At 40.8% G+C, this 27,558-nt stretch overlaps 1 protein-coding gene across 7 annotated transcripts in view; it reads right to left on the bottom strand.

The window, feature by feature from the left end:
* Positions 1-27,558, bottom strand: part of REPS2 (RALBP1 associated Eps domain containing 2) — a 229,912-nt gene that overhangs the window by 81,375 nt on the left and 120,979 nt on the right. For 4 of the 7 annotated variants that reach the window (XM_044234497.1, XM_044234496.1, XM_044234500.1 and 1 more), the window contains exons 10-13: positions 23,306-23,375; positions 21,434-21,508; positions 16,343-16,388; positions 13,018-13,154 (exon numbers count right to left, since the gene is read on the bottom strand). In XM_044234497.1, the coding sequence (XP_044090432.1) occupies positions 13,018-13,154; positions 16,343-16,388; positions 21,434-21,508; positions 23,306-23,375 (328 nt within the window). The remainder of the gene's footprint in view (positions 1-13,017; positions 13,155-16,342; positions 16,389-21,433; positions 21,509-23,305; positions 23,376-27,558) is intronic. The other 3 variants (XM_044234502.1, XM_044234499.1, XM_044234498.1) reach the window with 2 other exon arrangements.

The following is a 27,558-nucleotide window of genomic DNA, read 5'->3' on the forward strand; positions in this document are numbered from 1 at the left end:
TCTAGTAACTCCTCCTTCTTGCACCACAGGATATGTGATACAGGTTAACGAGGTCCCAGACAGAGACGCAGGCAGAGTTAAGCAACAAAAATGCATGAAAATTGACTTTGGTTAAGGTCAAGTTTCATTTTTCGTATTACTTTTACATGAATGTGTTACTCCTAATCATTTTACTATGAAACTCCATAGGTTGGTTAAAAATGTTTATGTCTGTGTGTCTTCGATGGAAGGCAAGCAGGCAACTTGGAAAAAGATTCTATTATCTTGGTAGGGTCTCTTTTCTACCATGAATTTGAAAAATGTGACATAAAGTCAAACCAACATCTAAGTCTGAAACACTTCAAAGTGAGTTTGTGATGGACAACTACTCCAAACCAGTGTCTCAGTCACTCCACCTTTTGCAATCTGGATTAACCCTACCACTCCAATGAAGTGTTCTAACGCTTCCTAGGAACATGGTTTGCGAACTCCTTCTCCCCTAGCCTCCATTCTTTTTGGTCAGTCGGCAAACCTTAGACTTCTGGTCTCCACTTATTCCTGAAATACACTCCTCCCTGAGCATTCCAGGCCATGGTGCTTGTCCCTTACTGAATTCATGTGCTCTCATGGTTTTACGTCTAGCTGTTAAGACAAAGGAATTTGGTGTTTACATAGAAAGACCTGAAAAGTTTTAAATAGGGAAGTGACATCATAGCTGAGCTTAAGAAAATTAATCCTGCTGCTCTATGAAGGAAAGAACAAAGCAAGCAAATCAGACAGGAGATTACTATAGTAGTCTTCAAGGCAAATGGTAATAAGAAGTGAACCAAGGCAGATATCAAAGAAAAATCAACAGAATTTGGCTCCAAAAATTATATCCATCCTTCAAAGTCTAGCTCAACAGCCTGTACAACCACCCCAACATACCTACAGATCATCCTAGTTAGAAACCACCCAGACACAGCACCGTTCTCACATATAACTGTAACACTGATTAGCAGAAAGTAAGGCCATATCCATATTCCTCTTACAATTCTCCACAGCACCTAGTACACAGTAAGTGTTCAATAAATACTGGTTAAATGACAAGACACTTTTGCTGGTCACCATTACTGAAGTCTATTTCAGTTTTCATTAAACTCTCTAAACTCAAATGCATATACTGAGAACACTATTGCTTTTTTGTTGTTTTTCTTTTTAGAGAGAGGGAGAGAGAGAGAGCATGCATGAGATTGGAATGAGGGCAAAGGGAAAAGGAGAGACAGAAGCTTAAGCTGGGTGTGGAGCCCAACACAAGGCTTGATCTCATGACCCTGAGATCATGACCTGACACAAAATCAAGAGTCAGATGCTTAATCAACTAAGCCACCCAGGCACCCCAAGAATTGTGTCATTTTATGGTATTCTTCAGCTCACAAGTTTTGTAACAATTGTAAGCAAAATATCTAACAATAGATAAATGGGCAAATAAACTAAGGCCCAAATTAATAAAGGTATAAGAAATGGGAGTATCACCATTTTGTAACTACCAATGAAATAATGGACCTAAGCAGCAGTTTGCTGAAAACAGCTCATACCAGCTTAAAGAGCCAACTGTATACATATATTCCAACCCTCATTTAGTGACACATCAGTAAGAATAAAAGTGGCTGTGGCAGGGAAGTTTATACCATAAAAATCAGTAAATAGCCAGGTAAACATTTACCAACACACCACTGGATGCGGGCAATGAGGATCACTGATAAAATGATTATCTGAGCAGCTGCTGGGGATCTCTGTCATAACGGATAAATCAGGCTAATATTTCATGAACCCACTGATAAACTGAACATCACAAAATGGAGCCATTAGATATCAGAGACCTCCTAATGTGATGCAGTAGAAAATACACAGTATCACTAGGAACTACTCTTGCTAAAAATAGAGTGTGATTCTGCAAGCCTAGATCTAACCAGCCAGTTTGTAAGAAATACAAAAGATGGAAGAACAGACATGATTAAGGTTTAGCAATTTTTAAAAAAGATTTTATTTATTTATTTGACAGAGAGAGAGAGATCACAAGTAGGCAAAGAGGCAGGCAGAGAGAGAGAAGGAAGCAAGCTCCCTACTGAGCAGAAAGCCCAATGCAGGGCTCAATCCCAGGACCCTGGGATCATGACCTGAGCCAAAGGCAGAGGCTTAACCCACTGAACCATCCAGGAGCCCTGATTAAGTTTTTGTAAAAAGGCCTTACCAATTAGAGATACATATAAAGTATGTATGAAATTATATAATATCTGGCAGTTGATCTGGGGATGGAGATTTTCTACTTTTACATAAATCTGAAGTTTTCCATAATACAGTTTTTAACAAAGTAGCCAGTATATAGAATGTATATAAAAGGATGGCAAAATTATCAGTACAGATATGGATAGATCTCTAAGAAATAAATAAATAAATAAAATTCTGGAAAAGCACAGGGGAAACATGTACAATGTGATGTCAATTATTTTAAAGACAAAAACCATGAAATTGATGTTATAAATGGATTAGAAAATGTCAGAAGGATACCTTCCCTGGGGAGGATACCAGGTTTGGTGGAACTTAAGGATCAGATTTGTAATGTCTGAATTTTATAAAAATCCAAATGAGGGTTTTTTTTTTAATTTGAGAGAGAAAGAGCAAAGAGAGAGAAAGAACTTGTGTGGGGCAGGGAGAGGGGAAGAAAGGGAGAGAAACTCAAACAGACCCCATGCTGAGCATGGAGTCCAATGGAGGGCTTGGTCTCATGACCTTGAGATCATGACCTAAACTGAAACCAAGAGTCAGACACATAACCAACTGTGCTACCCAGGCACCCCTATTCAAATTAGAATTGTAAGCCAACTGCCCAGGTGTGGAGCTGAATCTCAGTTCTCAGCTGGCTAGTGAAGGAGGATGAAGGCTGCAACCAACAGGAGTAATAGCACTGTGCCTTCTGCCCCTTCTTAAGAATTCAACATCCAGGGACACCTGGGTGGCTCAGTCAGTTAAGCATCTGACTTTTTATCTCAAACTCAGGTCTTGATCTCAGAGTTGTGAGTTCAAGCCATACGTTGGGCTCCATGCTGAGTGTTGAGCCTTCTAAATTAAGGGGAAAAAAAAGAATTCAATGTCCAGCATAGGCAGCTGAATAGAGACAGGACTACCAAATATCTGGCCAAATGGAGAAGTTGGGAGATGCAAGTGGGGTAGAGAGAAGAGAAATACTTGCCCCTTCTTAAGGCAGTGGAGTGTAGGCCCTAGCATTGGGCGATGCGAGCTTAAAGTCCAGCACCACCATCTAGGAGCTCCATGACCTTAGCCAAATTAACTTTTGCTCCTCAGTTGCTATTTCTCTAAAGCGGGGATACAACAGCACCTACCTCATTAGGTAGGTGTTATCCTTACAATAACTGAATATCAGTTATTGTAAGGGTAAGAGACAATGCATGGAAAGCGCTTTAAATGTGTACTCTGTACCAAGTAAGCCTCAAATTCACTATGTATCTAGTGCTAGGTGTTAATAAAGAGCCTAAAAACAACTCTAACAAATAGGGAAATTTGGCTTGGGAAAGAGTGGATACTATACTGACAGGTAAAGAATATACTACTCAGGCGACCTGGGCAGCTCAGTCAGTTAAGCAACTGTCTTCGGCTCAGGTCATGATCTCCGGGTCCTGGGACTGAGCCTCGCATTGGACTCCCTGCTCAGTAGGAAGTTTGCTTCTCATCCTCTCTCTCCCCCTCCCCATCGTTCACTCTCTCTTTCTCTCAAATAAATAAAATCTTTAGGAAAAAGAAAGGATATACTACTGATAAAGTAACTAGATCAACTGGTTTCACATATGAGAGAAAAAGTACAGCTGAATGCAAGCAGTCAGTAATGATTCCTTAAATGCTTTCCAAACACTAAAAGGGAGTCCCTCCATGATTTTTAGTAGCTGCATGATTAGCTAAGCAGTTAGAAGTCCAACAGTATGCTACCAAACTCACTATCTAAGTTAAGGATAAAGATGTGTCCAGACAACTAACACACAAATTCAACAAGATTACAAGACAGATCAATAAATAAAAACCAATTACATTTCTATACACCAGCAATGAAGACTGCAAAAAATGAAATTAAGAAAACAATCCCCTTTAGGCTAACATCAAAATAAACAAAACACTTAAGAATAAATTTTTACAAATACAAAACTTATTTGTGAAAACTACAAAATATTTAAAGACTTAAATAATGAAAATATATCCTGTGTTCATGGATTAGAAGACTTAATATTGTTGGGGTGCCTGGGTGGCTCAGTAGGTTAAAGCCTCTGCCTTTGCCTCGGGTCATGGTCTCAGGGTCCTGGGATCGAGCCCCGCATCAGGCTCTCTGCTTGGTAGGGAGCCTACTTCCCCCTCTCTCCCTCTGTCTGCCTCTCTGCCTACTTGTGATCTCTGTCAAATAAATAAATAAAATCTAAAAAAAAAAAAGAAGAAGAAGACTTAATATTGTTCAGATGGAAAACATTACATTGTATGCCATAAGTATGTACAATTTTTTTTTAAAGATTTTATTTTATTTATTTATTTGACAGAGAGAAATCACAAGTAAATGGAGAGGCAGGTAGAGAGAGAGAGAGGGAAGCAGGCTCCCTGCTGAGCAGAGAGCCCCGATGCAGGACTCGATCCCAGGACCCTGAGATCATGACCTGAGCCGAAGGCAGCGGCTTAACCCACTGAGCCACCCAGGCGCCCAGTATGTACAATTTTTATTTGTCCATTAGCCTCATTATAAAGTTGGGGGGAAAATACTGTTGAGATAGCAAAACTAACCAAACTGATCTAAAGAGTCAGTGCAATCCCTACCAAACTCCCAGTTGCCTTTTAAAAAAACACAAAAAACAGAAATTGACAACCTGATCCTAAATTTCATATGCAAATGCAAAGGACCCAGAAAAAGCAAAACAATCTTGAAAAAGAAGAGAGGCACCTGGGTGGCTCAGTCGGTTAAGTGTCTGACCCTTGATGTCGGCTCAGGTCACCATCTCAGGGTCTTGAGATCAAGTCACACATCGGGCTCCAGGCTCACCAGGTAGTCTGCCTGAGATTCCTTCTGTCCCTCTCCCTCTACCCCTCCCCACTCCATGCACTTGCTCACGCTCGCTCTCTCTCAAATAAATAAATCTTTTTTTAAAAAAAAGAAAAGAAGAAAAAGAAGAGGAAGAAGAAAGTGGGCACAGACACACATCCCAACTGCAAAACGTATTACAATTCTGCAACAATCACAACAGTATGGTGCTAGCACAAGGACAGATATATTAATACCAATGGAATAGAATTGAAAATCCAGAAATAAAACTTTATGTTAAATGGTCAGTTGATTTTTAACAAGGGTGCCAGGAAAATTAAATAGGGAATAATAGTTTTTTCAACAAATGGTACTGGGACAACTGGATAGTCACGTGCAAAAACAAACAACAACAAAAACCCAAAATTTGAACCCTTACCTCACACCACATACCAAAAAAAGCAACTCAAAGTGGATCACAGACTTAAATGTAAGAGCTAAAAATATAAAAATCTTAGAAGAGGAGTATGTGTTTGTGGCCCTGAGTTAGGCAATGATTTCTTAGCTATGACACCAAAAGCACAAATGATAAAAGATAAATAAATAAATTGGACTTCATCAAAATTAAAAGTTTCTGCACTTCAAAGGATACCATTAAAAATGTTGAAAGGATGGGGCGCCTGGGTAGCTCAGTGGGTTAAAGCCTCTGCCTTCAGCTCAGATCATGATCCCAGGGTCCTGGGATTGAGCCCTACATCAGGCTCTTTGTTCCGCGGGGAGCTGGGGAGCCTGCTTCCTCCTCTCTCTCTGCCCCCCTCTCTGCCTACTTGTGATCTCTGTCAAATAAATAAATAAAATCTTTAAAAGAAAAATAAATGTTGAAAGGACAACCCATAAAATGAGAGAAATATTTTTAAATTATGTATGTGAAAAGGGATTAGCACCCAGAATATACAAAAAACCCTTACAACTCAAGAATAAGAGACAAATAGCCCAATTTAAAAATGAGCTAAGAGGGATGCCTGGGTGGCTCAGTGGGTCAAGCCGCTGCCTTCGGCTCAGGTCATGATCCCAGGGTCCTGGGATCGAGTCCATATCGGGCTCCTTGCTCAGCAGGGAGCCTGCTTCTCTCTTGGCCTCTGCCTGCCTCTCTGCCTGCTTGTGTATCTCTCTCTCTTCCTCTCTGACAAACAAATAAATAAATAAAATCTTTTTTAAAAATGGGCTAAGATTTTGAACAGTTCTCCAAAAATGACATAAATACGGCCAATAAGCACACAAAAAGGTGTTCAACATCATTAGTCACTAGAAAATGCCAATCAAGGGGCACCTGGCTAGCTCAGTTGGCACAGCAGCCAACTCTTGATCTCAGGGTAGTGGGTTTGAGCCCCACACTGGCTACAGAGATTATTTTAAAATAATAATTTGAAAAAAGAAAATGCAAATCAAAACCATGATAAGATACCATCTCATACCAGCTAGGTTGACTAAAATAAAAAGGATGGGCAATAATAAGTGCTTCAAAAGTGAGAAACTGCAGTCCTCATACAATGCTAGTGAGATAGTAAACTGTGCGGCCACTTCGGTAGTTCCTCAAGATGTCCAACTTAGACTTACCATATGACCCAGAAATTCCACTCCTATGTATATCCATGAACTGTAGGAATCTACAACGTAATACTATTCATCCATAAAAGGAATAAAGTACTCCTACATGTTACAACACGGATACACCTTGTAAACATTATACCAAGTGAAAGAAGCCAGTTACAAAAGACCGTATGTTGTGTGATGCCACTAATACGGAATGTCCAGGACAGGCAAATTCATGGAAACAGAAAGTAGATTAGAGGTTGACAACAGCTGTGGGGAGAGGACAGGGGAATGAAGAAGGACTACTAATGAGTATGGGGTTTCTTTTTGGGGTGAAGAAAATGTTCTAAAATTGGATAATGCTAGTGGTTGCCCAACAGTATAAATATGCTACAAACCACTGAATTATATACTTTAAAAGGGCGAATTTTATAGTGTGTGGATTTTATCCCAACTTTTAATTTAAAAGAAAAACCTGAAAAGACCTCGAATAGCCAAAGGAATATTGAAAAAGAAAGCCAGAGTTGGTGGCATCACAATTCCGGACTCCAAGCTCTATTACAAAGCTGTCATCATCAAGACAGCACGGTATTGGTACAAAAACAGACACATAGATCAATGGAACAGAATAGAGAGCCCAGAAATAGACCCTCAACTCTATGGTCAACTAATCTTTGACAAAGCAGGAAAGAATGTCCAGTGGAAAAAAGACAGCCTCTTCAATAAATGGTGTTGGGAAAATTGGACAGCCACATACAGAAAAATGAAATTGGACCATTTCCTTACACCACACACAAAAATAGACTCAAAATGGATGAAGGACCTCAATGTGAGAAAGGAATCCATCAAAATCCTTGAGGAGAACACAGGCAGCAACCTCTTCGACCTCAGCCGCAGCAACATCTTCCTAGGAACATCGCCAAAGGCAAGGGAAGCAAGGGCAAAAATGAACTATTGGGATTTCATCAAGATCAAAAGCTTCTGCACAGCAAAGGAAACAGTTAACAAAATCAAAAGACAACTGACAGAATGGGAGAAGATATTTGCAAACGACATATCAGATAAAGGACTAGTATCCAAAATCTATAAAGAATTTAGCAAACTCAACACCCAAAAAACAAATAATCCAATCAAGAAATGGGCAGAGGACATGAACAGACATTTCTGCAAAGAAGACATCCAGATGGCCAACAGACACATGAAAAAGTGCTCCATATCACTCGGCATCAGGGAAATACAAATCAAAACCACGATGAGATATCACCTCACACCAGTCAGAATGGCTAAAATCAACAAGTCAGGAAATGACAGATGCTGGCGAGGATGCGGAGAAAGGGGAACCCTCCTACACTGTTGGTGGGAATGCAAGCTGGTGCAACCACTCTGGACAACAGCATGGAGGTTCCTCAAAATGCTGAAAATAGAACTGCCCTATGACCCAGCAATTGCACTACTGGGTATTTACCCTAAAGATACAAACATAGTGATCCAAAGGGGCACGTGCACCCGAATGTTTATAGCAGCAATGTCCACAATAGCCAAACTATGGAAAGAACCTAGATGTCCATCAACAGATGAATGGATAAAGAAGATGTGGTATATATACACAATGGAATACTATGCAGCCATCAAAAGAAATGAAATCTTGCCATTTGCGACAACATGGATGGAACTAGAGCGTATCATGTTTAGCGAAATAAGTCAAGCAGAGAAAGACAACTATCATATGATCTCCCTGATATGAGGAAGTGGTGATGCAACATGGGGGGTTAAGGGGGTAGGAGAAGAATCAATGAAACAAGATGGGATTGGGAGGGAGACAAACCATAAGTGACTCTTAATCTCACAAAACAAACTGAGGGTTGCTGGGGGGAGGGGGTTGGGAGAAGGGGGGTGGGGTTATGGACATTGGGGAGGGTGAGTGCTGTGAAGTGTGTAAACCTGGCGATTCACAGACCTGTACCCCTGGGGATAAAAATATGTTTATAAAAAATTAAAAAAAAATAAAATAAAAAGCAGACTTTTTAAAATTTGAAAAAAAAAGAAAAGAAAAACCTGTCCAGACTGCCAAACTGAACCCTTAGATGGCTGCATAACGTGGACACAAAAGTTTGGGAGTAGAGCAGGAATACCATAATCCTACTAGATTTTAAAAGGGAGCAAGTAGCACTCACAAGAATGATACAATAAGGAAATCCATAAGGTTGAAGCTGTTTGAGTGAACAAATTCATCCTTTAGAGAACTTGAAAGGTTAAATTAGGTAAGAAATGTATCTCTTATTCCCAAAAGGTTTACGTATTTCTCAAGTTGCAGAAAGAAATATCAATTTGTCGAGAAACCTGGACAGAGGCGTCTCAGCTAGCCAACTAAAAAATACAACCCCCCTCCAAGTTAAGACAGAGCCCTTATCACACTTTGCCCACCTGTCCATCTCACAATTGAGGCTATGGGGAGTCCTCCAAAACTATTTCTCAATATTGGAAGGGCACTGAGGAGGAATCTGAAGGACATATCATATCAGAGCCTTAAGGAATGTTCTGGAATGCTTCTGTCATTTTAGCTGCATTCTACAAAGTGGCAGGAGGCTGGTCATAAAAATACCTTGGACAGAGTATGGTAAATTTGAGGCAGGTAAACTCAGCCAGGAAGGACATTTCTGGTACTCTCAGGTACTATCTGGTCACTGTGGCTACTGAATGAAAAGCAAAATTTCTATACTATCTGTACTTGAGGCAAAATTTAAAAGATAGAAGTGTGTATTCAATGAGAAGTAAGTTTCTCTTTCACTCCTGTCCCCAGTCATCCTAACCTCTTCTATTACCAATTTCCTAAGTAACCTTCCAAAAACTGCCTATGCACTTAAGAACATACATATTCTGCGCCGTGCCTCTTTCACCTAATTTATGTCAGATAGCTCTCCACTTAGTACACATACCTAAATCTTTTTAACTGCTTCCTAAGTTTTTATAATATGGATGTACCATAATTTCTTAACCCTGGAATGAGTATTATTATCAGTAATATCTAAAGCAGAAATAAAACGTTAGTGAGCCATGGGTAGATGCCCATGTTTTGTTCAGCCATCACAATGGCTTTAACATGTGGATCTGAATATATTCGGCCACATGCGATGTGGGAGAAAGAGCTGCCCACCAACATCCACCCTCCTCTTTCACAGTAAGAGGGGTGTCAATGGGAAATGGCTATCCCGCCAGGAACTACCTTTCCCAGCTGCCCAGCAGCTAGCTATATCCAAGGGACTAGGTTTCCCCAGTTAGAGCTGAGTGGAAGTGATGAAGGTTTCTGGTCTGCAGCTTTAAAGGGATGGCTATTTTTCCTCCACACAACCTCTGCCCCTTCTGCCAGGTAGATGCTCAATGACTGGCACAGGGCTATCAGCAGCAGAGCCAGCACTGAAGGGGGGTGGCCATCACGGTGGCAACCACCAGCTGCAGGCTTTAGGCATGGCTCTGGAAGGGGCAGGTCACTGTTGAGAGCAGGAGGGGAGTTCCCACCCCACGGGCTGGAACAAATGAAATTCATTATGAAAAAATTTGCTTTATGAAAACAACTGCTTCAATGAGGAAAAGGAAGTTAGGATCTAAAAAGTACTGCCTTCACAGTATGATTTTTCTTACAGGAATTTTAATAATATAATATGTTTTATAAAACAAAGTACTAATAAAATAAAATATGGTTCGTGGCTCTAAGCATAGAGCAATAAAATCCAGACATCCCAGGTCTGACTGCATCTAGATTTTGTATACTTGCATCATCACTAACTGAGACTTTCTTGCACATTTTTATTTTCTCTCAAACGCAGCAGCTGTTTGGGCCTTGAAAGGATGGCCCCCGACATGGACCAGCTATTACCAAGGTGATCTCCCATGGGGTGCCTGGGTGGCTCAGTTGGTTAAGCGTCTGCCTGCAGCTCAGGTTATGATCCTGGGGTCCTGGGAGTGAGCCCCCATTGGGCTCTCTGCTTCCCCCTCTCCCACTCCCCCTGCCTGTGCTCTCTCTCAAGTAAATAAATAAAATCTTTTGAAAAACAACAACAACAACAACAACAAAGGTGATCTCCCTTTTACAAACAGCAATTGTGTCGTATCAACTTCTCCCTATGAAAACATACACTTTAGGTATAATACCAGGACCCACCTACCTAGAGCCCTGGGATAATCTAGACTCCCATAAATTTAAATTCATACCATTTTTACAGATATCAAAGGTAAAGCCAATTGTCCCATACTGCCAAAGTAGCTTGTTCACTTTTATAGATTTACATTTGAAATGAGCCCTTTGACATTCTTCTCCACATCATATTACCGATCTTCCTAAACTGGAAGACATTAATGCCAGCCTTTTCTAAGTTCTTCCCTTAAATCCCATCCAAATCTTTCACCGAGTCTGTGGAAGAGTTCTCTGTGGGCTCTCCTCCCCTTGGTCACTACAGTCTTCTATTCTACTTTCTTCTCCTCCCTTTATATAACCATCATCACTCCTATGTAACGACCATCTCATCATTTTCTTCACTTCCCTCTTTCATTCTTGCTTCTTTGCATCTTCTCTCCATTGTATTTATTTTCCACACTGTCAGTCCACCATAGGCCACTCTGACTCAGCAACCTGGCCTCACTTACTCTGTTTTTCACAGTCCTTTGCTCATAATACAGCAGGCAACTGGGGCTCAGTCCCTCTGTGAGCCCACTGTGGAACTGCAGGGAGTAGATCACAGACTTGAACCACTGGAGATCAAGGGGGGCAAGGGACTTTAACCTCAGATTCCCTTTCCTCAATGATTTCTAGCCAAATGAGTGCCTAGATGTCAAACGTGTTGCTATTAGGATTACGTTTATTATCTCACCAAACCCCAACAGCTCCATGGACTGCTGGCCCTATTTTAGAGACTAAAAATCCAAAATGCAGAAAGATTAAGTCACTTGCTGGAAATCAAACAGTTAATAAGCAGCAGAGCTGAACTCCAAATACAGTCTTGTCTCTTCCACCATATGACAAGATGTCATAAAAGCCACAGCACAATCATCCCCGCACAGCCGGCACTCTTCGTGCGCTTGCACAGCCAGAAACATGCTTGCACGTCTCCAGCTTCTCCTTGCAAGGAAAACGTATTAAGATAGCTGCCCAGATTGTTTTAATCTTCTTGCATGTATAGAAAAATCTTCTGGGTCATAATCCACCAGCCATGTGAAATTTTTATAGCATCATCATCCGTGGCTACTCCCACCTCAAATACCAGTTACTATGAAATTATGCCAGAATTTGGATCAAAGTATGGGGGGAAATGCAAGGCAAATTTTTATCTGATGAACTCATGGCAGAGAATCAAATTTCATAGAGAGTTCCAGACTCTAGTATATTAAAAAACAATCTGTAACTTTACTGTGAGGAGACTACTTTATTAGAACAACTAAAACATGCTGAGCTCTGCTGGGACACAGAGGTCATGCTAATGTGTGAGCCAAGGAGAGTCTTTTCTTGCTTTAGTAGAAAAGATAATAATCTGCAAATCACTAGCATCTGAGGCTGGCTTGATTTAAAATGCACACAGAGAAAAAGTTCCAGGAAATCACTGTATTTATAGCATGCCTACATTAGTCAGTGGAAAGACCCTTGAGGCTCTCAAAATAACACTTGGGAAGGCACTGCATCCTAGCACCTTTGCTAAACAAAGGCATGCATGGTTCTCATCTGCTGTTCTGCAGGTTCCCTAGGAGGAAATCTCCCACTTCACAGGGAGCCAGAGAAGCAGACAAGGCCCTTCAACCTCCCCTACCTCCAACCCTAGCTGTACAGCAGCTGGCTCAAGGAAGTGGCACCCCCAGAAACCCCTCAGCAAGCCACCTGGAGGAGCTCTTGCCCTAGTTCCCCCCACCAACCACCGAACCATTGGTCAGATTTAGAAAGCAGAGCCCCCTTAGCATTAAATCCTCCAAGACACAGGATCTTCACCACAAGGATAAGACGGAGGGGAAGCTTCCGGCCGGTGTCAATCCCCAAGATCTTTCAGAGAAGAACTACATAAGCATCTCAGGAAACGACAGGCAGCAATCTTATATACAAATTACAGAGAACGAGACCCCAGCCATGCACTCAGTGGGCTGTCTGGGGTTAAAGTATTTTAATCCTCTTAGCACAGAATTTCGTAATTCTTGGTCCATACAAGTGTGGGCAAGGCTCCAAACACGTGGGATATCTATCTGCTTAGAACTGCTTTCCCTCCCAAGAATACCATAGCAACTCGAAGACCTTCCTGGGGCAGGAAACGGTCAGATCTGCTCATTCTGCGGACTCACAAAGGCCTCTGTGGCGGACACGCATCCAGTGACTCCAACAGGGAAGGGAAAGACTGGGGTGCAGAGGGTCACTTCACCTGGCACACTGGGCTGGAAGACTTTATTCAGATCCAAGGAGGAAGCTCTGGAATGGGTTTTCTGTGGCCGCGGTGGCGGGGTGGGAGGGTCCTCGCCCCTTTTCATGGCCTCTTCTATGGAGGTGCTAGAGTAAGATCTGCAGCAAAATAAGGGAAGGTCAGAAGGGAGACAGCAAAGCTTTAGTCTCTGAAGTAAGGTTGAAATGGAAATACCCACAAAAGTCAAAGTCACTTTTCCAAAAGACTGACCAAGGCCCATCTCAAAGCAACCACGAATTCAACCGTCCCTTGGGTACCACTACTGGCAATAACTATCCAAACCCAGCCATGAATCAGAACCTTTTTTAACCCCTTTGTTCGTATTATATCTTAGATCTAAATTTAAACAAAGGAAAAGCTTCCTGTAAATTCAGATCCGTTTCTATGGGTATTGTTAATAAGAATAACGCCTTCTGCTTAGGCACGTCCACGTTGGAACAGAAGGGCTTCAGGGTCTTAACAGACTGCAGCACTTTTCTCCCATTCCCATGCAAATGCGATGACAGGCACCTATGGAAGTGGGGTAGATAAGCTGAGAGTGAAGAATCAGCAGCTCAAGGGACTATGCCACAAATGCATTTCTGGAAAGGGAAACACGCATGTATCAGATGGAGAGGTCTAGGCTGTCTTACCATGAGAAATACCAGTTGGGGGAAATTTTCCAAGCAAAAGCCTCCTCCAAACTTTGTCCTTCAATCTGTAACAAGGCAGTAGCTAACTAGACAACTTCTGAGATTGTGACTCTAATAATTACATTCAAAGGAACAGGAAATAAATAGCCTGCCAAAGGTCACATAGTTAGAAAGTTATATTGGCTCAATTCAAACTCCAGTCTGTTTCTAAATTCCATTTTTAAAATATTCTGATACTGCCTATGAGCCCAGAAAAAAATCTTTTGGCAGTAGCGGCTAAACTACTCGTTAGAGACTTAATTATTTTCTAAATTAATTCAACTCAGTACATTAGTCTATTGCTTAGAAACAGGTTTGTGGGTGAGTTTCCAGTATGATTTTCTAAGAAGTGGACGTGTACATCCGTTCTATTCAGCCTCTCAGCTAAGCTCATGTGAAAGAATAAAATGACCTTTGAGTCAGAGTTGTGTTCTACAGGCAAATTAACCTCAGAAAACTATTATTAGTATTTAGCTATTAGAGTGCCATTTATGAAATCAGAACCTATCAATCACTATTAAGCAACTTCAGTTCTTGATAAAGCTCGTTTTGACATAGCAAGTTTTTACTTTCCCAAATCATTCCCTCAAGGTTTCTTTGTGGTAGTTGAAGAGTTTTGTCTGTCATGCAAGGTTGCAATCTTTCATAAAGCTGCCATAATGGCACAGAACGTGCTCTGGGGTGGGCTCTGTAAAACAACTGGCCAGACAGACAAGGCGAAGGCATGCGGGAACTGGCGGCAAGAATGGTCTCATACTTTCAATCAGAGCGAAAGGAAATTGATAGGAAAGGACAACAAAGCTTTCAATTGGGAACTATTTTTTTTTTTCAATTGGGAACTATTGATTTAAAACGGAAATCAGAGACTCTAGCTAGAAATTAAAAGAACTTTTATGCCAGACAGGGCTTTAGTGACATTTTTCAGTCAAGAAAGAATATATGGGGTGTGTGTGTGTGTGTGTGTGTGTGTGTGTGTCAACACACATACAGAGTTAGGCATACTATCCCATACCACATAGCTCATTCCATTCTATCTCCATATATAACCTGTATACTCGTATTTGCATATGGAAAGCTAATTGAATATTAAACAAGTGATACTGTAAAACTGTGAATACAACCAATTTAAATACAAATGTGCAGGGAACCAACAAAATAATGAACATAAGTTGAGTTAAAACAGTGATTTTTCCCTCTTTCCCTCATATTTCTACAAAGTTTTACTATTCTAAAAAGGAAAATAAAAGTAATTTGAGTCTCTCAGTCTCAGCAAAGACCCAGTTGGGGAGTAGTGAAAAGAAAAACATCCAGATTAGACCAGGAGACTGATCCCTAAGAGAATAATATATAAAAGTTGGCCAGAGACATTAATAATAGTACATGTAACTATGAAACTTTATGCTTTCATTCACTTTGAGAAAGAGAGGAAATCAACAGAAGAAAACTGTGAGGTTTAATTTACAGTTAACACAGCACACCTAAACAGATTTCTGTAATTCAAAGGTTTTTCAAACTATGAGGGCAGACAAATGTTACTATTCTTGTATCTTAAAGCCACTACTTTAAGCCAGTACAGTAAAAGATCCATTCATCCTTTAAAAAAAAAAAAAAAAGACGAGTAAATGTGGTAGCCACAGACAGAAACAGGGACTATACCTTTTTTTCTGCCAATAAAATTACTGCATCTATTATTTCAGAAACTATGAATATAGGTATATGTATCTTCTATAAAGAAGGAAATAAGAATTCCAATGTAGAAAATCCAGACATAAAAGATAAACTAAGGGATAACTCTCAGATTTACAAAAAGATGAAGTTTCCTTAATTATCACTATTTCAAGCATATAAAATATGATCAGATTTAAATTCACTTTTTCAGGAATGTGTCTCATAGCCAAAGGAAGAAGAAGTCACCAAGAGCCAAAGCAAACACATATGTACTGTCCAGTACACACATGTACTTCAGCACTGAAGAGTGGTCCCAATACCATTTCCCCTCTTTGATGTTCTATTAATGTTTCTGTATCTCTCCTCCACCCTTCGATCTGATGTCTGATGTCAACTGCAGCTCTGCTTTACTTGCTCTCCCTCTTCTACTAGCTTCTACGGATCTAAAAACGGTGAAGCCAAAAAGCTGCTCTAAGACAGGATAAAACAGACCATGAGTACTGCTTACCTAAAGCCTCAAGCCTCATCAAAAGCACTGTGAGCATTTTCTTTTCCTACTCTAATTTTCATCCCTCAGGAGTCTCACTTGCTGGTGTCCACCTTGTCCTGAGAGTAAATTCCAGTGCTACCTCTGAACCACATTTCCTTCTCTCCAAAGGTACTGCCCTCTATGCCTTACCATCCTGCAACCACTGGGCCACACGCACACAAACCACTTCTTGTCAGGCGACCAGCCAGCAGCAGCCACCATCCTCCAGCACTAATAAATACAGGAACTGAGTGTCTCCCAGCAGCACCGCATGCTCCAAGCAAGCCCTTCATGACAAGTGAATTCACCCCTATTCTAAGCTTCAAATCTGATGGGCTGGGCTTCAGGTTCTGGGATTTTATTTCTAGTTGGGGACAGGATAGAAAGGGCATTAAAGCAGAAATTAAACAAACACTACCTGGATCTTGGTCTTGCTTTGAGACTGTTGGAATCCTTAGAAGTGGCTGAAACAAAGATTAGTTGTTGTTTACTTGGCTTTCATTTCTGCAGTTGAACAGGTTTAAAAGCAATATCCGGGCTAGTGCAGAACAAACATTATCAACAGGTAAACAAACGTGAGGTACAGGTGTCCCTGTGGAGAACTCGACTGCCTCCACATTTTCATTATTTTTTTACTTTATTTCTTAAGCTAAAGGCACAATTCAAAGGAGGGAGAGACCAACATTTTTTTTTCCTTTTGTTAGAGCACTAAGGAGCTACTTTCAAATCTACGTTGATGAATAAAGAATTTCAGTCTAAAAAGACAACCCTCTCAAGAGGTTATCTGCTTATATAACAGTGGGTTCAGACCTGTGGTTTTCTTGGTCTATCATGATAGCCTAGTAATTGATTTTGAACCAGCTTCCCCTGAAGGCTAGGAAGAAATCTATCAGGTTACATATTTCAAGGTTTTCTTAAAATATACTACACCAGAGCAGCATGACCACAAGAAATCACAGCTCCCACAAGTTAAGTTGAAATGAGCTAGATTTTTCTGTAAGAAAATATTCTTGTGTCCTATGTCTCTGTGACCAAATCATACAGAGGATATTACAGAGTGAAATCATTAAAATATTTTATCAACCATACGACTTTTCCTTATCAAATTTAAATCATGAGCTAACTTGCTCAGCATCAACACCCATGGAGCCTACTTTTCCATCACAAGTTCCTGGGGTAATTATAAACACTTACAAAAAGATTAATCCTTTTTGGGGGGGTGGGAGGTTGGGGTACCAGGTGGTGGGTATTATAGAGGGCACAGCTTGCATGGAGCACTGGGTGTGTTGAAAAAATAATGAATACTGTTTTTCTGAAAATAAATAAATTGGAAAAAAAATAAATAAATTACTCTAGTAAGACTATTAAAAAAAAAAGATTAATCCTTTTTTATGTTTTCAATATCCTACGGAAGATAACTTTAGAAACCATTAGTTATGTTAAGGTTTTGCAACCACTGCAAATTTTTCATCATAAAATGTTCATTAAAAATCCATAGAAAAAGTGCTACTAACTAAGAACAAGAATATAGTTTGTATACTGTTTGTGCAAATTCTCCCAAACATTTTCTTATGTCTCAATAAATTATCCCACCCTTTTTTATATTGCTCTAAAGATAAAAACCCTCCTTGGGAAGAAGCAGCCTGGATTGATGATGGTCATTAAAATCCATGGGTTAGATAAGCAGCAGAGAAAGGGGAGCTAAAAATGCTAACAAGGCACAAAGCACACTAGCAATATATATTCCCTCAGATATGGTCAGCTGCAGAAAAGATGCATTTCTCCCCAAAATAAACATTTTGGCTTGGTGTAGTGAGAACACAAGCACCTTTCGACTTCAATCCCTCAAAATGCTACCAAAGCCCTGAAAATCATGGGAGGCCTACAAAGTTTGAGCCCTGTCCTACCCATCAGCATGCACCCACACCTGCAGGTACATGCAGCTCCCCCTGCCATCCCTGACCCCACAAACCCTAGGCAGCGAAGGAAGGGGGCCTAAGGGGAGCCCATCCTGCAGTCAAGCAGGCTGCCGTGGGGCTGACTGAACAGTGTAAACAGACTCACCACAAAGCTGGGGGCCACCCTCTTGGCAGGCTCCCCACAGCTGGCTCTGAACCCCTCTTCTCCCTCAGGCCACTCTGCTTTCCAGAAATATGTGGGTCGGGAAAGTCTCAGTCATGTTCAAATAGAAGTCTGGTTCCCCAAACCAGATCATGGGGGGTGACCGTTAAGTCCTTTGTCAGTTGCCATTATCTCTTTTTGCTGGGATAAGAATGGGTGTGGAAGGAGGGGGTAAATAAACCCTGCCGGTGAGAGATAGACACACAGACAGATGAGGTGTGGGCTATGGATAAGCAATGGAGACCCAGACAGGAGTCCTGAGGCCTACATATCCCTCCAGGCTACCACCTGAGTAGTATTTCTGAGCCTCAGTTTCCTCATCTACAGAATGAAGATAATAAAATGTGGCCCCTTTCTCATGGGGACAGAGAGAAAGTGAAGGTATTTTGAAAACTAACTGTATTTTAGAATTGCAAAATATTACTGTTGGAGAGTGCTCCTAACTTTTCAAGCTAAGAAACCTGGATTCTCTTTTTTTTTTTTTTAAGAAATTTCTCATAGTTCTTTTTTTTTATTATGTTCAATTAGCTGACATATAATACATCATTGTTTTTTTTTATTAACATATAATGTATTACTTATTTCGGGGTACAGGTCTGTGAATCATCCCCTTACACAATTCACAGCACTCACCATAGCACACACCCTCCTCAATGTCCATCACCCAGCACCCCCATCCCTCCCACCCTCTCCCCTCCGGCAACCCTCAGTTTGTTTCCTGAGATTAAGGGTCTCTTGTGGTTTTGTCTCCCTCTCCAGTTTCCTCTTGCTTCATTTTTCACTCCCTTCCCCTGTGATCCTCTGTCTTGAGAAACCTGGATTCTAAATCTAGCTCCCATTAGCACAGCAAAGGAGGCACAGGTGGGAGCAGGTAATGGAAGGAGAAAACTGCTCTACCCGGGAAGACCGTGGGGCAGCAGCTGAGGGAGCCGCCAGAATCACCAGCCACGCCTGGCCACTACAGTGTGAGGATCAACAGGCCTAATCCCCTCAGCGTGACCTAGAGACGTCAAGAAAAAAATCACCAATGTACAGTGTGCCCTGTTGAATTAGGCTGGAATACGATGTTAGCTAAGGAATCTATTAGGCTCCACTAACATATACACTTGCAGCAATTAAAAGGGTAAGGCATATTTAAAATACGTGACGAGGAATTACCCCCATTCCCTGACAGCGGTCCTACCACCACATCACCCTCGTCACCACTACTATTATCATTGTCATCATCATTATCACCAGCCACTGTGGAAGAGCAGGGCAGGGTGATTCTTCTCCTGCCATCTGCAAAAATATACTCCAGCCAGATCTCGGTAAGTCCCCACAGGTTTCGTTCGGATCACGAGAAGCTAAGGAACACTCTTCTAGTTAAGTCTCCCATCAGCCTCTAAGCCCCTGAAAGTCAGACTCGGCATTTGGGGCATGGGACTATCTGCAGAAATGTCCAGGGCGTGTTGTGTTGGGATCCAGGCTGAAGCCAGTGGGGAGACCACAGCTTCTCACTGAACTGGGAAGAGGGGAGAACAGCGACAACTTCCTAGAACGGCCTGGGAAGGTCAACTTTGCAACGAACTGAAAGAAGATTAAAAGGCAAGCTTAAAGTTTAATTCCCTCAAAGGCAGCACTCAACTGAGGTGAAATGTCCATGTGGCATGGACAGACACGCAGAATTAAAAACCACCACCTTGAAACTCTATAGTGTCTCACACTAGAAACCCAAACCTGCCCCAGGAAAGGGGGTTTTAAATGGGTTTTCAGATGAGGGATTCCCTCGTATCTACTCCAGAAAGGGGCAGCAGTGGAAAAAATGAATCAGAAACCACACAGCATGTTCCCAGGCAGAATGTGAAACAAATTCAAATGTACATCACGCACCATGGCCCACCCTGATAGCCTTTGTCCGGCAACTCCATGGCCCAGTCAATGAAGGAATCTTAAAAATGACATCTGACGCTCATGCTCCAGAGAACACATGATGCTCATAGGAAAAAAATAGGAAGTTATTAGCCTAAAAGAGTGTTGGAAAAGCACCAATTTAACTCTCCAAGTTCAACTAGCTTTTACTATACAGTTAACATGAAGTTTACAAAAACAGAGGTGCATCCAGTTTAGCTCCAGAAATTAGAGGTGGAAAGAACCCACCTAAGGCATTTGTCCTGAAATGGGAAAAGAGAGCAAACCTGAGGTTTCATTCTCTAACAGGCCAGCATTCCATTGTCGTCACATAAACTGAGCATTTCTCCCTATGATGAAGGAACCCAAATCAGTTTCAAAAACCTAAACGAGGCTTGAGAATTCCTACCACTTTTGGAGTCACGATTGATCTACAATCTCGATTTTCTATTTCTTAACATCAACTCCTAGAGGCAGAGCTCCCAAAATAGGCTGCACATCAGAATTGCCTGGGGGGCTGACTAAAAACACAGAATCTTAAACCTCATCACTGAAATCAATCATATAATCTCATTCATATTCATGTTCTCTCTCTCATTCTCTCTCCCCCCCCCTCCTTTTATCTTTCCCCACCCATCTCTCTCTTTTAAACCTTGAATGAACTTAGCGTTTGGGAAATACGGTACTATAGCATAAGACTCAATGTTACACAGATTCCTTTGTTCCAACTTTAAACAAATAAGGCCGGGATGACAGCCAGCTAACCAAAACAAACATGATTTACTTACTAAATATTATGAAAGACAACAATGAGAGAATGTAGCAACTTCTTTCACATCCTCATAACTGGAGTTCCAAAGAATAATGCCCTCCCTAGCCTTTGTTTTTAACTAGGTTCAGCTTGGCTCAGTGATGGTTCCCATCAAGAGAGCTGAGAACACAGGCCTGGCCATCTCCACAGTTCAAAGACGCAGTTTCAAGTCCCTAAGAACATGGGCAAACACAACTTTTCTTCTTCCCTTGGAATCCACTCCAAGTATAAGCACATTTACTTGCCTTCCTGGTGGTGAAGTCTAATGAAAATATTTGAAATTTTTGCTTTGGAAATGGAGAAGTTCAGCTGTGCGCCTCCAGTTGATCTACCCATCAGCTCCCTACTCTACACACAAACCACAATGGCTCACTGAAATTTCAACTCCAAGCCTTCCCAGTTTCACAGTAAAAGTAACAATGAGACTCAACTTCCAACGGCATGATCCTATCAGTGAAACCTAAATTCAGAACTTTAAAAAAAAAAAAAAAACAAAACCTACCCTCTTCTCAAGCCTGAAAAGAGGGAAGTGGTAAAAAGCAACCAAAAGGTTACCTTAGAATAAAACACAAGGCAAATATTTAGAGAGAAACCTACACTTCCACCAATTTTCTACTCACTGAAACTACTGGGTTTTTTAAATTAGAAATAATTACATAAAAACATATTAAAATGGTTTTCTCCTACCTGGATCCTCAGACATATCCTTTGGTAAGGCTTCATCCACAGTACTTTTCAAAGCTAGACGTGCTTTGTTTTGTTCTTAAAACAACAAGAGAAAGAAAAGGAGAAAAAGAAAAAAACTGTAAAATTTTATGTCTGAGGCACTTATATTAAAACAAAGAATTCCTATGAAAATGGTGTTTTAAACCTCTATAGGTTGGCATAGCACTTAGTAAAACAATAAAAACACCCTAACATATGGAAATAGGTTCTCATCCCACAAGGAACAAAGCTGTATTTCCAACTTTCAACAGAGAACACCTCTAGTGGCTATGAGGAATATTTCCAGAAAATATGAGAAATTTCCCCCTTTCATTCCTGACACCCAGACCAATGACATCAGAATCTCTCTGGGAGGGGCGCCGGGGGGGGGCGGTGCTCAGGTGGTTAAACATCCGCCTTCAGCTGGGGTCATGATCACGGAGTCCTGGGATGGAGCCTGACATCAGGCTCCCTGCTTAGTGGAAGCCTGCTTCTCTCTCTCCTCCCTACTCTCTGTCACTGTCCATCTCTCAAATAAAAAAAAGCCTTAAAAAAAAAAAAAAGAATCTCTCTGGGAGTGAGATGCAGCCTTCAGTATTTTCAGACCTCACCAGGGTATTCCAAAGTGCAATCAAGGCTTAGACCCACTAGTAAAGACAGTGATGAGAGTACACACTGTTGCAAAAAAAAGTCTAGTTCTGCCTGCCTCTCCCAAACAAATATTTAAATAGAGAGCAATTATTGTTTCCTAATGGAAAACTTATTTTTCATGTTTAACTCCCGTACAAAGCAGCAACAATGGCAAGTCTCAACAATAAAACCCGAAATAGCTTCAGTGCTTTTTAGTCCCTTCAGATAAGCCTCTCATTCATGGGTGGTAAATCAGTATCAAATAATAAAAAGAATACTGGCTTGAGACTTAGAACATCTTTGTTCTTATCTCCATTCTTTTATTAAGCAATTGATACATACTGACTGCACTTCAGTTTACTCATCTCTGCGTTTTAGGAGATAAAACATATTAGCCTCCATCCAGTTTTGTGAGAAGTGAGTAAGACAATGAAAGAAGAAGGACCTGGTAGATTATAAAGGATTATATGGAGTGGTGTTGCGAGCTGGGGGGTGGGGGTTTGACCTCCAACTGTTCTTCTGAACATTCCCAGGCCAACTCATCTATGTGCTTCATGGCAGCTCTAACACAGAAAACTGTGCTGTACTGCTTCTCACTCGCCCGTCGCCCAGTAAGACAGACAAAGGGTTGCTGGCTCCTCGATATTGCCTTGCATCCACAAAGTCACAAGATAAATCCAAGGGACAGAAACTCTCTCTAGAAGATAACTTCCTTAAGGATTAGACCTATTCACAAATCTGCATTTATACTGATGTTCTGGGATCACATCTGTCAACCCAAGATGTTAAGCTCTCAATTCTTCCAGCTTCCAGTCATTTCCTAATTAGTACAACCAAATCCCAATGTAAAGTGTCAGAGTAGTCTGAGGGTCAGAAGTGAGTAAGGGGCCAATGAGTTAGCGGGCTTTGGAAGCTCCTGTTACCACTTTAGAAACTACAGTTTTCTGGGGTGCCTTAGGGCTCTCTGCTCTGTGGGGAGGCTGCTTCCTCCTCTCTCTCTGCCTGCCTCTCTGCCTACTTGTGATCTCTGTCAAATAAATAAATAATATCTTTTTTAAAAAAAAAAAAAAAACCTACAGTTTCCTGACAATTTGAACTACTTAATCCATCCAAATGTACTGAGCACTGCCCTTCTATGCTCCAGAAGCCAGCCATCCCAAGAGAAATAGATGAAGAAACACAGGTAGAATGTCCCTTAAGGAAGAAAACCCATTCTTTTCATACCTTGTTTGTCATCACTAGTCACATCTTGGGCTGGGACAGGAAAGTCAGCCATGTCTTTAATAGATAGCTTCTTGGAAAAGAAAAGTAAATAAATTATACCGGTTGAAGTATAAATTAAGTTACATGTATGATGAAAATGCTTTCAAAACTATATAGCTTGCCAATATTTCTGTCTCCAGTAAACTCTAACATTCAATACTACTTTATTTTTTTTAGATTCCTAGTGAGGTATAAGTTAATTTGTGTTGAAAATTTACATGTGGGGTACCTGGCTGGCTCAGTCAGTAGAGTGCATGACTTGTGATCTCAGGGTCCCAAGTTCGAGTCCCATATTGGGTATAGAGAATACTTTAAAAATTTTATAATTTAAAAAAATAAAATAAAATTTACATGTACAGAGGGAAAAAATGATGATTCAGATTTAGGCATATGTATAAGACTGCACATTAAATCTGGACCTGGTATGGGATTCAGCCAGAGAATTGTGTGACATTTACCCAGTCTACCAAAAACAAACTTGCACTTTATATACTTTTTCACAAGCAGAGAGGGGTTCTGACAAGTGGCCCCATAATGTAGGTATTTGCCAAATTCTGTTATGCAGAGAGTGTTCAACCCTGATTCAAACAGCTTCCTTGTCAAGGAATGAGAAAAATGAGCAGAACAAAATTTTCTCCTAACTCTATTAGGGGAAGTCCTCACTAATATTAAAAAGAAAGAATACTCAAGTGATCACATATTGATCGGTTTAAAATTCTATTTAAAACCTACTTGGGGCACCTGGGTGGCTCAGTGGGTTAAGGCCTCTGCCTTTGGCTCAGGCCATGATCCCAGGGTCCTGGGATCGAGCCCCACATCAGACTCTCTGCTCAGCGGGGAGCCTGCTTCCTCCTCTCTCTGTGCCTGCCTCTCTGCCTACTTGTGAGCTGTCAAGTGGATAAATAAAAATCTTTAAAAAATATTTTAAAAACCCTACTTACTATAAATTTGTATTTCTTATAAAATCTCAACTAATATGCATTCTAAGACCTCTGATAAAAGAATAACATATATTAATATTTATCTATCTATATATATATATAAACAAATTCTGGAAAGATACATAAAAATTGAAGGGGACTGGGTAGATGGTAGAAAGGATGGGAGGAGGACTTGTCACTATATGCCTTCTGATAGTCTTTTACTTTTAAACATACTCAGAAAATCAAATAAATCTTAAAGGAAGTAGGGTAAATCCTGGAGCCATCTAGTGCTCCAGAAGATTAACTGGTTTGTCTCTCAATCTGAACACCCCCCAGGGATATAAGCAATACTTCTGTTTTTCAACTGTTTCAAAGGAATGGAATTCAGTACTGCTTGGTGGTAACCTGATCTAGGACTTAACAGTCCACAGGCAGGTGATTCTTGGGATTACCATGAAGCCTTCAGATATAATTACCTATTCAAAGTCTACTATCTCCAATAGAAAAGAAAATGTATCTTAACAGCGCCTTTCTGTCACTTCTTTCTCCCACCTGGACTATAAACTAGAACCCTAGTAAAAGAAAATGATTTAGAAGTAGAAAATTAAATAAAAAGTCATCCCCAAAAAAGTACCTTTGAAAGAAATTTTTTTTAAAACCTAAATAAATGGAAAGGCATCCCATGTTCATGGGTCAGAAGACTCAGTATTGTTAAGATGGCAATACTCCCCTAATACATCTACAGATTTAGTGCACTCCTTCCTCACTTTTTTGTAGAATTTGAACAGCTTGTCCTAAATTTCATAAAGAAATGCAAGGGACCCAGAATAGTGAAAATATTCTTTTGAAAAAGAACAACAAAAAACCAAGTTGAAGGACTCAGACTTCCCAATTTCGTAACTCACCACAAAGTTCAGTCATCAAGACAGGGTGGTACTAGCATTATGACAGATCAATGGAATAGAATTGAGAATCCATAAATAGACCCTTATATTTACAGTCAACTGATTTTCAACAAAGGTTGCAAGACAAGTCAATGGGGGAAAACTGTCTTTTCAATAAATGATTCTGAGATAACTAGATATCCATATACAAAAGGATGAAGGTGGGGGCATCTGGGAGGCACAATCTGTTAAGCATCCAACTCTTGGTTTCAGTTCATTTCATGATCTTAGGGTTATGTGATCAAACCCTCCATTAGGCTCCACACTCAACATAGAGTCTGTTTAAGACTCACTCTCTCTCTCCCTCTGCCCCTCTCCACAACTCTCTTTCTCTCTCTCTCTCTCTAACATAAATAAATCTGGGATGCCTGGGTGGCTCAGTTGGTTAAGCAGCTGCCTTCGGCTCAGGCCATGATCCCAGCGTCCTGGGATAGAGTCCCACATCGGGCTCCTTGCTCGGCAGGGAGCCTGCTTCTCCCTCTGCCTCTGCCTGCCATTCTTTCTGCCTGTGCTCATTCTCTCTCCCTCTCTGACAAATAAATAACATCTTTAAAAAAATAAAATAAAATAAATCAATCTTTGACATAAAGAAAAGAATGAAGGTGGACCTCTTCCTCATGACATACCCAGTAATTTACTAAAACTGGATCACAGACCTAAATGTGATCTAAAACTATACAACTCTTAGAAAAACCACACAGGAGTAAATCTTCATGATATTCTGTTAGACAACGTTTTCTTAAATACGACACCAAACGCACAAGCAACAAAAGAAAAAAATAGATGAGCTGGACCTCGTTAAAATAAAAGATATTTGTGTTACAGAGGCCACTATCAAGAAAGACAAAAGAGGGGCGCCTGAGTGGCTCAGTTGGTTGGGCACCTCTCATTAGCTCACAGAGTCCTGAGATCAAGCGGCACAACTGGGGTTGGGGGGGGGGGTCGTCCTTGCTCAGCAGGGAGTCGGCTTCTCTCTCTTCTTCTGTTGCTTCCCTGCTTGTGTGCTCCCTCTCCATCAAATAAATTTTATTTTTTTTGTTAAAGATTTTATTTATTTATTTGAGAGAGAGACAGTGAGAGAGAGCATGAGCGAGGAGAAGGTCAGAGGGAGAAGCAGACTCCTCATGGAGCTGGGAGCCCGATGCGGGACTCGATCCCGGGACCCCGGGATCATGACCTGAGCCGAAGGCAGTCGTCCAACCAACTGAGCCACCCAGGCGTCCCTCCATCAAATAAATTTAAAAAAAATTTTTAAAACAAAGAAAAAGAAAATACTTGCAAATTATATATTGAATAAAGGACTAATATTCAGAATATATAAAGAACATTTACAACTCAATAATAACTCAATTTATAAAAGGACAAAGGATTTGAATATCTCACCAAAGCAGATATACAAATAGTGAATAAGCACAAGAAAAGATGCTCATCAGTAATCATTAGGAAATTTCAATTAAAACCACAATGACACAGACCTGTACCCCTGGGGATAAAAATATATGTTTATAAAAAATAAAAAATTAAAATAAATAAATAAATAAAACCACAATGAGATACCAACCACTTCACTCTCACTAGGATGGCTAAAATAAAAAACACAGACTATAACAAGTGCTTTTTAAAGGATTTTATTTATTTATTTTAGAAAGAAAGTGGGGAGTGGGGGGAGAGGGACAAGCAGACTTGCACTGAGCAGAGAGCCCCATGCAGGGCTCAATCCCAGGACCCTGAGATCATGGTCTGAGCTGAAACCAAGAGTTAGCTGCTTAACCAAATGAGCCACCCAGGTGCCCCAATAACAAGTGTTAACAAGGATATGGAACAACTGGACCCCTCATACATTACTGGCAGAGGATTATAAAATACCGCAGGTGCTTAGGAAAGCAGTTTGGTAGTACCTCTAAAAGTTAAACACAAGTTACAATATGACACACAATTCTACTCCTAGGTAAACACTCAAGAGAATTGAAAATACTGTATTTTAACACAAAAACTGCTACATTATTATTCATAGCAGCAGTTTTTCCCCTCACAACCCCAAAGTGGGAACAAGCCAAATGTCCATCAACTGAAGAACGGACAAACAAAAGTGGCAGACCCACAAAATGGAATACTACTCAGCAATAAAAAGGAATGAAGCACTGATACATACTAGAACATGTATGAACTCTGAAACATTATACTAGGGACACCTGAGTGAGTGGCTCAGTCAGTTAAGCATCTGCCTTCAGCTCAGCTCATCTGGATCAAGCCCCACATCAGGTTCCCTATTCAGGGAAAAGGAATCTTCACCCTACTTATGTGTGTGTGTGCACGCGCGCTCGCTCTCTCTCTCTCTCTCAAATAA

This window comes from Neovison vison, chromosome X (assembly GCF_020171115.1).
Source record: "Neovison vison isolate M4711 chromosome X, ASM_NN_V1, whole genome shotgun sequence".
Classification (NCBI taxonomy): Eukaryota; Metazoa; Chordata; class Mammalia; order Carnivora; family Mustelidae; genus Neogale; species Neogale vison.